Source organism: Athene noctua, chromosome 9, assembly GCF_965140245.1.
Source record: "Athene noctua chromosome 9, bAthNoc1.hap1.1, whole genome shotgun sequence".
Taxonomy (NCBI): domain Eukaryota; kingdom Metazoa; phylum Chordata; class Aves; order Strigiformes; family Strigidae; genus Athene; species Athene noctua.
Window position 1 is genome coordinate 11,750,459 of NC_134045.1, and position 13,918 is coordinate 11,764,376.

The 13,918-nt window shown below is 39.6% G+C and overlaps 1 protein-coding gene and 1 long non-coding RNA gene across 3 annotated transcripts; one reads left to right on the forward strand and one right to left on the reverse strand.

The window, feature by feature from the left end:
• Window positions 1–707: 707 nt before the first annotated feature.
• On the reverse strand, window positions 708–7,033 carry CNEP1R1 (CTD nuclear envelope phosphatase 1 regulatory subunit 1). 2 transcript variants are annotated; one of them, XR_012634239.1, is made up of 7 exons: window positions 6,914–7,033; window positions 4,563–4,634; window positions 2,258–2,331; window positions 1,816–1,925; window positions 1,630–1,684; window positions 1,274–1,374; window positions 708–846 (listed from the first exon to the last, which is right to left on the reverse strand). XR_012634239.1 is itself a non-coding variant. In XM_074913695.1 (6 exons), exons 1-6 carry the CDS (start codon window positions 6,936–6,938, stop codon window positions 1,333–1,335), a joined length of 378 nt encoding a protein of 125 aa, XP_074769796.1. In that variant the 5' UTR covers window positions 6,939–7,033; the 3' UTR covers window positions 1,234–1,332. The 2 variants fall into 2 exon arrangements, 1 of the variants encoding a protein (XP_074769796.1); XM_074913695.1 differs by lacking the exon at window positions 708–846 and having other exon boundaries at window positions 1,234–1,374.
• Window positions 7,034–7,188: 155 nt separating this feature from the next.
• LOC141963701 (uncharacterized) lies at window positions 7,189–12,533 on the forward strand. The gene is made up of 5 exons (XR_012634191.1): window positions 7,189–7,716; window positions 8,809–8,859; window positions 9,435–9,489; window positions 10,472–10,558; window positions 12,461–12,533. It is a non-coding gene; the product is annotated as an uncharacterized LOC141963701 (long non-coding RNA).
• The last annotated feature ends 1,385 nt before the right edge of the window (window positions 12,534–13,918 follow it).

The following is a 13,918-nucleotide window of genomic DNA, read 5'->3' on the forward strand; positions in this document are numbered from 1 at the left end:
GGTTCCAGTTACAGACCTCAGCTGTAAACTCCTGAAGTTCTTCTGTGTTCATCCGAGATCTGCATTTGCACAGTACAAAAGAAGGTAACACGTGTTTATACAAAGAATTTATTATATACACATTTACCTACAAAATACACAGCAGTTAAAAATAATGGATGGGCAGAAGACTTACTGGAAAAACTACAGGAGACAGTTCTTACTGTCTCAACTAACAACGTTACATCAATAGGCTGCCTTTAAAAGCCAGCCTACCCTGTAGTAGAAGTTACTGAAGTTGCAACAGCTTTGCAGTTGTAGTCAATTAAAAGAGTTTGAAACAATTAAAAAGGCACCTTGAACAACTTACTCTTAAAATTCTTTACATTTTTAGCTATTCAGAAGTTACGCTTTATGCATATAACAACCACACCTTGTTTTTAACACTCTGAATAACAAATGTTGTTATTTTATTGTGGCACTCGAGTTTCTTCACCAAATCTGAAGGTATGCATTTGCAATACTATTCATATTCAGACTATCACAGCATAAAAATCCACTCAGAATGGGCATGTGGACTTAAGATACAGTACAGCCTTACAACCGGGAAGATACAAGAGTATCTAAGACAATTTTTAAAATGTTACGAGTCTTAAAATAACAGTGCTGTGAACCTGATCAAACAAGGAACTATGTATGACCACAATGAAAGTGGCTGGTGCACTATATATACAATGTGACAAATGTGATCCTTGATGTATTTGCAAAGTTCTTAAACGGTAAGACACCGGTTTTCTCCAGCACAGACAGAGTCTTTCCTCAAGCCTCTGAACCAGTTCCAGAAGAGTGACCAGGAGACAAGGACAGCTGTAATGAGTAAGTGTGCTAATAAAACATCACGGGAATGGTAAGTGTTCCTTTCAGTACTGTTCATGAGAACAACAAAAAAAAATCCATACAGCAAATATTACTTTTCATGGACATTGGCATCAATCTGCTATTTACAATAGCTTACACAGACACATAACACAAATGAGGTTTGATTTTCAAGTTCAACTTCATGGCCAATTAACATACTTCACCTGTATGTTCTGTTCTAGCTGAAGTAAAAAAGTGACACTAATACTGAAAAAGAGGTAATCAGAAGTAGCAAAAGCACTGATAAAGATGATAACAAATAATTTGGATAAATATTCAAGGAAGTAATATTGCACACTTTCACTGTCGACTGTGTAAGACTTTCACTCCCAGGCAGTGACAACCCGTCCTGTTCGGTTTTTTGCTGTCATACTACCTTAAAAAAGGTCATTTTTGGTTTCCATGGCAGTGGAAAAAACTGAAGGAAGACAGCCCTTATTGAACATGAGGCCTAGGTTTCAAAATTAATTTTCCAGTCTGCAAGACAGAAAAAAAAAGTTTAGACTCTGAAAGTTGAGCCCAACAGTCGCACTTCAAGTTCAATTTTACAGGCTAAGTTTAAAACAACACAAAACAATACTATGTATTCTACATTCCAGTTTTACAGACACGGAATTTTTAAGGTGTCTACAAGTGCTGTTCAGAAAAAAAAAAAAAAAACAAACTGTCCCTTTTCAAATTGTTTGCATTTATTTAAAAACAAGGTTTAGGCAATGAACCACTAACACTTACATCATCACAGGACATATTATATTCTGCCAAAACCGTTCGACATCGGGCTGCTATACTGTGTGGGCTGTGTCAAGGAATGCAGGTAACATAAGGCTTGTACACAAAGTAACAACTGAACAAGCAGTATTAGCATAGACTTCACTAACAGCAGTAACTACAACACTAACAAACACGATCGAAGGATACATTGATGGTGCCACCACTCTTTTATGTATTCCAGCAAAGAACAAGCCTATTAGGGTAATACAGCTAATTGTGAAAAATGGGTGATTCCAAAGTGATGTGAGAAATGACACCTAGGAAAAAAAGCAGATTAGTCCCACTATATACTTTCTAAAACATACACGCTGTCTACTTCACTTAAATTTAAAAAGAAATACTGCTCCTAGCCATTTCTAAGTACTTGTGAACAATTCCTTACATAAGCATTCAAGGTGTAGCATTTTGGCAGGCACTGTCCCAGGAGACATTCCACAACAATTCCCGACAGCTTGAGAGCTTAACTAAAAATGATCTCCCAGCTTCATGGGAGAACCACCTTCAGCCTTTCTGTTTTCAAGATACTATAGCACTCGACTGCAACACCAAGCCATGAAACAGACTACATTGGAATCAGTGTGATCTTTACCTTTTGTGTCTCCGGGTCTATTAACCAATTCCAAGCACCGGTTGCTGTGCAGACTGATACCACTATCAGAATCACTGATAAAGAGAATAACAGAGTCATAAACAGTATACCTCACTCCTATTAAAAAGCATTTATTTTTCAGCAGCAGCTCTTAAGCATTTAATTCTTCTACCACTTCTGAGGGAGAAAAAGCTTCTACTTGGAAGGCAGATGTGAAAATAGGCAAAGAAATTTCTATTGAGTGAAACTGTCAAGACTCTGTACAAGTTTTCTGGACAGGACAAGTAGGTACCAAAATCTAAATTCTATCAAATAAAAACATCCTGAGGATTTGAAAAAAATAAAGATGCTAAAACAACACAGCTAGCACAAAGGAGTTAAAAGACTGGAATAAGATTTGTACCAAGTGTTCAGTATGCTATTTGAGCTTAGGCAGTCTAGGCAACAGAAATGCAGTGCCATTAAATTGCAGAGCAGAACTAAAGCTTCCATCCTGCTAGCTCTTCTACATAAAAGCCTGAGGCATTAGCACCAGCAGTTTCAGTAGCACAACTAAGTTGTGATATGCTCCCCATCCCAATCAACCCAGTTACAAGCAAGCAAAGCTGACAGAAAAAAACCACAAAATGTAAACGAGTGAGAAGGCATGGCAGATTTAGCACATGAAGATTAGCAAAAACCTCTACACATCCAGGATGGTTCAGAAAGAATAATCAATTCACTGCAAATGGAAAATTAGAGTAACACAAGACACTAGACTGATTTTGAGAGACTACAGAGGGTTGGGGAACAGGGGTTGGCAGAAAAAGAAAACAACAAATACAGAGAAAGCTCATGTTCTGTTGCACACCCATAAAGCATTGCAGCTTTCACTGGACATTTGGCAGTTCTAAGTGTTTTCTGTGGAGCCTGAAGTTCTGAATGCAAATAGTCTTTTACTGGTGGGGGAAAGGGGAAAAAAAAAAAAAAAAAAAACCAACACAAAAAAGAGACCACCCAGAGTTACCAGCCTTTAGCATCATAGGAAAGAATCTGAAAACAAACCCCAGATATTCATCAAATACTACTTTCAGGTTTGTAAGACTGCTAATTTACTAATGAATTGCATATTCCTTACCGATATTACAAAACGAAAAAATTAAAAAATAACCATAAGAAGTTATGTTTCCAAAATACAGCTGAGAAGAAAAAAAAAAAAAAATCTATCAAAACCATAGAGCTTCTCTATAAAAAATACTTTTTTTCAAGAATAACAGGATGAAAAGTGAACATTGAGTTAAATACCCCATTATAATTAAAGTAAAAAGTCTCTCTTTTACATGAATTACAAAACTAGCAAAACAAGCAGTTAGGAAAAAAAAGTTAGCTAGTGAACATAATGCTAGTTATGCAAACCTCATTTAAATATGCTTAGAAGTTTCCAGTACTACTTTTTTTTTTAATTATATCTGACGGGATATAGGAATTCTGGAAGCCAAATGCATTCATACACTAGGTGCACACAAGTTGTGCAGATCTACTTAGAAATATCCGCTTGCCTCCCAATTGCTCTGAAACAAGGGGTTTTGGGGTAGTAGTGTGTGGTTGTTGTGTTTCAGGGTGGGGTGGGTTTTTCTGTTGTTTTTGCTTTTTAAGTAGACATTCCTCCAGTTCCTTCATTTGAGATTAACCTCTTGGCCTCTCAGGAGAAAAGATGCTATTTTATACGTTCTAAAAAATGGCAGTATTCTTTGAGTATAGAAACTCTGGCAGCATCTTAGAACAAAAAAGCAGTCTGTTTCCACCATGGACTATTGATCGCCAAGTTGGCAGCATATCTGGGGTATTTTTTGCCTTCCCCCCTCCTTCCCACTTTCCTGGTAGAACCAAGATGAGGACATATTCTGCCCTTAAGGCACGCTGCTGTAACTTTTTCACCTTCTATTTTGTAGGGACTCTCATGCAATCGTATTCAGTTCAAGTAACTATAGTGACTGTCTAGGAAGTCTAAGCCTTCAAAAAAAAAAAAAGCAAAACAAAAAAACCATAGCAAAACAGAAACAAATAAAACAACTTACTGTCCCAACCATTGCCAGAATAATTCAGCCTGAAACCAATTCAATCTTGGCCTCATTTTTCTAACTCTGACTAAAGTATCTCTGGTATCTCGTATTATCTTGTTGAAGAATGTTTGAATGTACACCACAAATTTTAAAGAGCATTTAAGCACAGATTTTTGTCTGGGCAAACATAAATCAAAGATAATAGTAAATCTAAAAAGCTTCAAAGACAGAATCCTATTTATCCCTTGGAACATCAAACTTACTTCTCCAACGTCCTGTAGCTGGTTGCAAACATGCAATATATTCAGTAAGTCTTCTTTCAAAAGCTTTGAGATCTGGGGAGAATGTGTATCAAGCAGAATTAGACCTTCATTTATTTAGTCAAATTTTAATGTAAAAGATAAAAGGAATTCACTTTTCCTCTGTGCACAGCCGTTTCATAAACAGGCAGAGAAAACCAATGCAATGATCATTTAGATGCAATAAAAGCACAGTTGAAGTAGCTTCACACAACTTTAGCTAAAAAGTACAATGACGGAGTTATACTAAATGCAAGAAACACTCTCACTTACAGAAAATCGATATAGTTGAGAAATCAGAGTATTTTAGACATCTTTAAAAGTACCAAGAGTTAGATTTAGAATAGCTTAAATAGTCCCTACACAAAGGAAAAAAAAATTTAAAAATCACATTTTGGAGTATTAAGTACATCGGGAAACCATTAAATTCTATTATCGATATAATGGTAATTTTAAAAAAATGTTGCCATTTGCCATCTGTTGAAGGGATTATTTGTAGCAGTATGGCTTTGATGAATTTGTTTTGTACAAACTTTTAGTGCCGTGATATATATATATATACATGCACGTAAAAACCCACAGCAAACTCTAGCCCGATTTTTTTTTCTTTAAACAGATTTTTCTTATTATTACCATCATTCTCCCATGGTCTTTCCATTGAAATTGCTGCTAAATGCCAAGCAGCATTTCAAGTTCATAGTCCTAATTTGTTTTAAAAAAAAAAAAAATCATAGCCAGCCACCTAATGTCTGTCTACAAGGAACTGTTTCACCTGAAGTCTGTTAGATTTAACTTTCTGTTCAACAAGATCGATGTTTGACATTTCAGTCAAAGCTAGAATTCTACCTGGAATTAAGAGTTTGTGAGCATTAACTTGCAGCTAAAGTGTTTCAGTTAGCATCCCTCTCGATTTTTTTTTCCCCTTCAACTTGCAACTATTGCTAAATCATTTACCATAATAAAGCAGATAGAGAGTAACTAATGCCCTTTCCCAAATTGTAAATTTACTCCCGAGTGGTTTGCAGGTGAATTTATGGGGGAAAAGATTACAGCACCTTGACTTCAGCCACAGAACAGCTAAGTAGTCTTAATTATAACCACGGCCCTGTAGTTATGGCCTGTCCTCCACCTCCCTTCTGGGGAAGCTAAGCCACTGCCAGCAATTAAAGCTAATTAACTGCTCCCTGACTAACATAAACCCCTACAACTAGTCACTGAAGTGAGAGGGGGACTATGAGACATCACATGAAAGCCTGCTATTTGAGAAATAGCACCCTGTAGGCATAAAATCAAGCTGTTGATAACAAAGTTCCCAAGAAAACACTCGTATAATGTAGACAGCGTTAAAATAAACAATGGCAAAAAAAAACCCCCACAACCCTTTCAGAGAACAGGAACTTAAAAGTTTTAACTGATTTTTAGATATCCATGTTCTAAGAACCACGAGTTTATTTGGCACCTGGAACTACCAAGGTAGACTGAGATCCCTACAGCTTGTACAGACATAACAACAAAGACGTGACAATGCCAGACTGTCAGTTTTTGTTGACATGCCTACCTCTAGCATCTGATACAAAACACCTGCTAAGTCTGAGACACTGATGAATTTCAAGAATCTCTACTAGTCTTATGTTTGGACACTAAAAAGCTCCTTTCAGGGTTTTGACATCCTGTAAACTGTAACTTCAAAGAACTTGTAACCCAAACGATCAATGTTTTCAGATAAGAGGGCTATTTGAGGTCACGTTCCAAGTGCAAGAGAAGCCTTGGCATAACGTGCTAGATGGGACTCAGAGCTCTAAGAAACGCGTTTCATGTGAACACCCGTGAAGAGAGAAGTAGTTACCGCAGCACAAGCGGATTTTAGTAAGCTAAAGTCAAGAAGCCTTGTCGAGAAAGGGCACCGAAAGGGAAAGCCCACTGGGCAGCTCCCTCCTCCCCAGGGACAGAAGGCTGCTGGCGGCCCCACACACGGATCCCCTCAGCACGGGCCTTTCCTGCGGGTTCCGCTCTCCGCCTCCGCGGGGCGGCCGGAGAGCAACAGCACCCGCCCCCGAGCCTCAGGATGCGGAGGTGGCCTGAGAGACCCCGCCCCAGCTCGCCTGTCTGGGCCGAGGAGGAGCGCCGGCCCCAGGAGCGCGGTAGAGATAGAGCCGAGGCCTCCTGCGGCCGCTTCGCCCCCCTCAGGGTAGCGCCGCGGCGGGGCCCGCTCCGGAGGGACGAGGCGGCGCACTCGGGCAGCCCAGGCGCGGAGCCGGAAGCTCCCAGCGCGCCGGAGGAGCGGCGCTGGGCTCGCTCCGGGCCGCCGCACTCACCCTCAGCCTGGTCCAGGGAGTTCATGGCGGGCGGGCGGGCAGAGGCAGCCAGCGCCGGCCGTGCCCCTCGCCACCCCGCAGCCACCGGCCGCCCGCCGCCCAGCCCGCCCCGCACACGGACCGACCCGGCCCCCGCAACAACACCGCGCCCTACTGGCCAGTCGCCCGCCCGCCGCGCCCCCCTCAGCAAGCGCCGTCCCCATTGGCTACGGAGAGGGAAGGGGCGTGGCTCGGGTGTGGTTCCCGCCGTTTGAGGGCGGAAGCGGCGGGGTGGCGATGCAGTCGCTGCCGGCGGGGCGGCGGCGTGTGCCCGGCGGCGCCTGGTGGGGCGTTCCGGGGCTTTTGCTGGGGCTTTGCCTGTTCAGGACACGAGGCTTTAAACCCAGCGGCGTGTGGCTCCGCTCGGGGCGGCTTTCCGCCAGCGTGGGGCCGCTGTCTCCGGCAGGAGAAGGGGTGCGAGGTGCCTCCATGCGTCTTTATTCGAGAGCGGGCTTTCCCGAAGCGGCGAGTCCCAGCTGCGCCACCGAGCCCCCGCCTGCTGGAGGGGCGGGTGGCTTCAGGCGGGGCAGTTATAGCGGTGTGACGGTGGGGCTTCTGCCGTGCTGCCCGATTGGGTCCCCGCTCGTCCCCGCTGGGCTTCGGTGGTGACTAGTCTGGGGGATGGTAACATCTGAACTGGTGCCCAGAAGCACTGCTCAAGGGCTTTCTATAGGTTGTAGGTGTCCCACTAGATGTACAGAGACCACCCATCATGATCCCGTGGCCCCTACAGCTATCTCCAGCTGTCCCAGCTTGATACAGAGGTAACCGAACTGTTTCTTTTCCAAAATGAAAGCTCTTTGAGTTGTAGAGTAACTTGGTTAGTGAGCTCTCCGGGACCGGGAATCTGCACTGCCACCTGTTTTCAGCTAACCGGTGTTGGAGGCTGGACTGGTATTCTGTGGTCAAGTGGAGTTTTGTGTTGCTCTCCTCTAAAAGCAGTCACTGAGAACTGCAGTGCTCTCCGGGATGGGATGGGATATTATTTCTTTTGTGGAGCATGGGCAGGGCATTACTTGTGTACAAAGGCTTTCTTAAAAGGAACTTGGAAAGTCGTGAAAACATGATTTGTAGTAATTTTGCTGTCATTGGTTTTAAGTGTAATCCCAAAAAAAGTGTCTTCTACAAAGTCAAGTTACTTTTGCTTCGGTGATGGCACACTGAATGTTGATAAGGGCATCATATTTTCTTCGGGATGTTTATGAGTCCAGCTTATTATGGTAGTTTACACTACCCTTTCCAGTGTAAAAGCCAACAGAAACACTCCCACTGGTGAGTGGAATTCTGTCAGGCACATGGAAAGGCTGAGCACCTCAGAGGTGTTATAGCAGATTTAAGCACTAGAATATTTCAGTGAATCAAAGACTGGAGTCTGGGAAGTAGATATTTTCTTCCTTACTCCAGCTGTACTGTAGTTTGCAGTTGGTAGACGTTTAATCAGACCCCATGAAGTTAGAGGCTACACTGAAGAATGGAGTGTTGTGCATAGCCCTTGGAGACTTCTAGCATCCTGAAAGTATCAGAAAGTTTTGTAATTTGCACTAGGCTATTTATAATTCTGTGAGTTTGTTGATGTGGAGCTCTCCTGCTGATCTCTTTCATCTTGCTCTAGCTATTAGGTTAACTTCTGAACAGGTAGAGATATCTTAAAGCTGGTTTTTATTCAAGCTTTCATGATTTGTGACAGTTAAAAGCTGAACCTACACCAGGAAAAAAATTCCAAAATCAATAACTATTGAGATACTTAAGTAAATTATAATTCTTTCATTGTTTGTAATGTAAAACTTATTGGGTAGTTCAAATGCTTTTATTTCCCTGACTGATTTTTTTTTTTTTCTTTTTTTTTTTTTCCCCAGAGTAGCTTTTACTGTCTTCTGTACAGTTCTGTTGACTGGAGACTAGCTAAGGTAAATGAGACAAGACAATGTCACTGTCATCATACTACAACTATGACTTGAATAAAATGCTTCTTAGGGTTAGTGCATCTGCCGATAATCCTTGCTATTTTTTTCTGCTAATACCGGTGAATCCTTAAAGTTTACAGCTTAAGCAAAAGGGTTTAGTGTACTTTTGGACTGGTTCACATTGCAGAAGGGATTGAAACAAATGTGCTTTTTTAGCTTAGAACAATATCTCACGTATCTCCCTTTGAGGTGCAAGGGATGCATCTTTGAGTTGAGCATCTTTGGTATCTATTTCTGGTTCTCACAGCTGTACTTTGAGCATAATGTGAGAGCATCTGTTAGCAGCATCTGCTATCAGAGATAATTACGATGGGTCACTTGCTTCTTAGTTTGTATTTCCAGCCTTCTCCTGCACATTTTTGTCTACATAATCCCTTCTGTTCATTTTCCTCTAAACAATCCCTCCCTCTTGAGGCAAAATGTTACTTCAGAGATACTGTGTTAATGTTTAAGGCTGTTAAAAATTTGGTCTTTTTGAATTTACTAATCCTGTGTTTTTATAAATTTGTTTATTGTAGTAACTACTTTCCAGGTTTGAAGAGTATTTTCCTTACTTACGTTCAGTGATATGAGGTTAGTGTTTACATTCTTTATATTCCTTTTCTAGGTAGATTTTTTTGAAGCTTAAAATCTTACCAAGAAACTCCTTTTTTTCTTCATTATATTTCCTTTTTTTTCTTCATACCGTTCCATTTCATTTTGCCATGAGGAGTGTTATTTATCCACAGAACTACTGGGGTTTCTCTGTAAGAAGATCCATATTTGGGACTTCCTGGTTTAGACAACAAAAAAATTCTGATCAGAAATTTTTTTCTCTCCATTATGTTTTTTTGTAGCAGGCCTATATTTCAAAGTTTATCCTGGAAGATGAGCTTTATCAAAATGCAGCATCTTCAGCAGAAAAGAGAAAGCTTTTTTTGGACAGCAATAGACATTGAAGATCTATCTTCAATACTGAGATCGAAAAACATGTTTAATTTAGAATGTGTAAGTGAGATGTGTACAAGTGCCACATCTTATTATGGGAAGCAAATAAATATTAATATAAGTCAGATCCTGTAGGTTGCTGATGCTTAACGAAGGCACTTCCTACTGTAAACTGTTCAGTGCCTCTTTACTCAAGGGAAAATGGATGAAGCAAAAGCTTTAGAAGGATCTTGTGTAAGCAGGAATCTTGGCTTAAAATGTACCCCCGTGGCTACAAATTTTTGCAATGACTGTTGTGATGCTAGTGTACTCTTTTAGGCTTTCTTTAAACAATGTCAGGAGGAACTGACTGAGCTGCTGTATAGTATATCATAGGCATTCAGTAGGTTCAGCAAACCCAAACAAGGAAACGTGACCTTTTCACACCTCGCTAGAGCTCCTTAATGAAAGAGTGGTGAAGGAGAAACAGTACATCACTTTTGTTTGCTATGACAGTTTAAAAAACAAATATAGTATGAAAATCTTTTAAATATGTTTATTTAATCATTGCTTACACTTTGGATTATTTGAGCCTTTAAAAGATTTTTCTGGTAACATATCCCTAACCTCATATTCTTACCTCTTTTAGTATAAATCTTTAAAATCCTTACAAATCATGTTAGAAGAGTCATCCTTCCTGAGGTGATTATTCAAAGGATTCTGAAGATCTGAATAGGTAAGAAACTTTCAGTAGCATAAATAGATATTATTCTAAGGCTTTGAACATCCTATGTGTTTAACAGAAAAATATTTATAATGCTGTAGCGGGAATATACATTAATTTCAATAATAATCTGGTCAAATGAATAGATAAAACATGTAAGAAGTATATCTCATGCCTCAAAGCCTACCAAGTTCTAAACTCCACTCTTTGAGATTGAATTCCAAAGCACTGTCTCTTACAAGTACCTGATTACTGAGGTTAAGTCTGTGGAAAAAAGAGTGGATGTTCTTGTAATTATGGTTTACAGGCTTGATCCTAGATACTTATTTTTTGGAAATTTGTTGTCCCATATTACGCTTTGTTTCAAGAGCAAACAGCACTTTTCTCCTGTTCTTTTTCGGAATTCATATGTGCGCACATTATCTGTTCTGGTGTCATCCTGCAATTTTTGAGGACTTGTAATTAGTTACCTCTTTCCTTAAATATTTTTTTCTCTCTATTAGTGGTAAGGAAAACTTACTCTTCACCAGATACTTCATTTAGCTATTCAGATGATGCTGAGTTACAATTAAATTGCTCAGAAATTACTATTTTTAAACTTTTTTATTTTCCTCGTTTATACTTATTGAAGAAAGTTCTCAAAAGTTTAAACATCATCTAAGTCAGATCAAGCAATGGCTAAGTAACTGTCATGTTATTAATTTGTTATTCATACGGTTTAGAAAAATGTTGGAATGGGACTAGGTGATATGGTCCTTCAGGACCTTTGTTGTAGTGGCTCTTGTAGGAAGGTAAGTGAGGCTTTTTTAATGAACTGCTAGGGAGTTATTTTGAGATGTACAGGTTAAGAGGAATGTCATTGTACTGAGCACAAAACTAACTTGCATTTGTCCTAATTTTAACAGGTTGGAGTTTTATTTGCAACTTTCTCTCACATGGGATATAAAGTATTTTTCTTCTGATTTTTACATCTCTAAATGGGTTTTCTTGGCCTTAAATGTAGGAATTAACCGTATGAAATGGAATATCTGTCCATTTTTGTAACTACAACAAATAACCATCAATTACTGATTATTATATTCCAATCTGTAGAATAGGAATAAAAATACATGGATATAATATAAGGCTTTATTTCACCCATTCTGTCTTGTCTGTTTACCAAAGATCTTGCAAGTGCTTACAATCCAAAGTATAAGAGTGTTTTTCAAAATAAGATACGTAATCTCAAGAGCAAAAGGACCTTACGAAGATATACTTTTTAGCAACTTAACTGGCTAATCCACAGATTTCTGATGTAGGTGGTGTGTTGGAGCAATTGCTCTTGCTAAAATATATTTTCTAGAAATGCAGCTAATGATTTTGCCAGTTATTTTAAATATTTTCATTTTAAGTCTTTGAATTTGTAAGCTAAAAGAAAAGTCTCAGTGCTGAAGAAGATAGTTGTCTAAAGAAGGCAACATTATTTAATATCTGTTGTTAAAACCTTATGCCAGGCTTATGTGCCTTTTACCCTTCTAGGAAAGCATAAAATAGATTTCAAAAAATTTTATTACTCTGGTCTATACTCAGTGGGAAGGATGCTTTATATCCTCATGAAATATAGAGAACTTTTGTGATGAGATACCTGGAGATGCTGGGAGGAACAGAATGTGTAGAATAGAAAGAAAAGCAACTAGCTGCTGATGCAAAATGTGCTTGTATGAGTTGTTTGGAACAGTCTTTTGCATCAGTTCAGTCTTAGTGAAACATAAACATTCAATTAGCAGCATTCCCTTACACTTAGTATTTTGGAAACTGATATGTCTGGTTTATTTAAATCCCCCCCTCAAAGCATGGAAGAAAAAATATTTTGCACAAACTGGCCTTTTATTTTAACTTGGAGAAAGGTCCATTCAAAACATGTTTTCTCCTTAGCTTTGAAGAGCTATTTGAGCAGCAATTTGACAGGAAAAGAAGATTAGTATGAGATACCAGTACTCCTAAAAAGGTAAGAATTGTAATTGGCTCCTTTTCCTTCTTAGCGCATGCACTTTTGTCTGCAGCTGACAGACAAGTTCATAATATCCATCAGTGTCCCTTCAAAGTCTAGTGGTGGTAGCCTTAAGTCATTATAGAAAAATCATAACTCTTTAGTTATCTTCAGGATCCAGTCTTTGGATCTGAGATACATGTTGAGGCTTGAATTGCTGAATGATGCTCACAAAAGTTGTGGTGTAGATTATTGAATAAGCATGTTTCTGCTTTGTGGCCTCTGAAAGCTATAGCAAAAGATTCATTCTTAGTGCAGAAAAAATGCTGTCGTGGATGGTAGGACAGAGTACCATGTCCCAGGGAAAGATGGTAGGTATATATCCAGGCATAGCAGCACACTTGGGAACACGAGGTGCGGCAGACCAGGTAGGTGTCTATCGCAGGCCATTATTCTGGAACTTCAGGGAGGACAGATACTTTAAGAATTCTTGTTGCTTACCATAGATTCCTGTGGTGGAGGGGAAAAATATTTTGACAGAGACCCATATTTGCTTGCATTAGATCTCTGGGGAGATCTGCCCAGTAAAAGGGGATTGGGATAATGGAAAGAAGCTGTGTGGGAATGTGAGAAATAAATTTAATCCCTGGTAGAACTCAATGTCAAACTACATAGGTGCTTCCCTTTAGGGTAGAGAAGAATATTGATGAAAGTTTTCTGTCACTATCTAAAGAAGTTGTTAATCCCATTATATCTAGGACAAGTTAATGAATGATGTAAATGTTGTAGCATGTGAGAAGATCTTTGAGAGTAATAATTGCTCATTGAACTGCAGGATCACTTATGGATTTACCTGTGTTCAGTCTGCCGCCTTCTAAGACGGTACAAGAGCAATGTTGCTTGATTAACTACCTGTTTTTTTGCACAGGCAAGTCAGTGAGCAGTAGACCTGAAATTATATTCATTGCTTTATACCTCCTTTAAGACTGCTAGGAAGATTGTGAAGACTAGCAATTCCAGAGAAATGTTTAGCAGAATGTGACAGTTATTGTTTTTCCCGGTGTATCTCCTAATTTGTTTTGACAAACTCATGCTATATATCCATGTTCAGCATTTGAAAAATTGAGTTGTTTGTTGTTGAAATGAGTAGAAATAGAAGGTGTGAATTGCAATAGGCAGTAGATGGTCTGTATTACTACCAAACTGCACCAAAGCAAAATTCTGAAAGATTTGCTTACAGTATCATCTTTTCTGGCAGTTGATGGGTTTATCTGGCACTGTGACAGCAGAGCTTGCTTCTCAGGCTCCAGCTCATGAGTGTCCATTTGTTTGGGGTGGGGCTGTGAGAAGTGATGTGTGACTGGGAACTAGGAGCTAGAAGTGGTTTGTGTTTGAGAATTAGT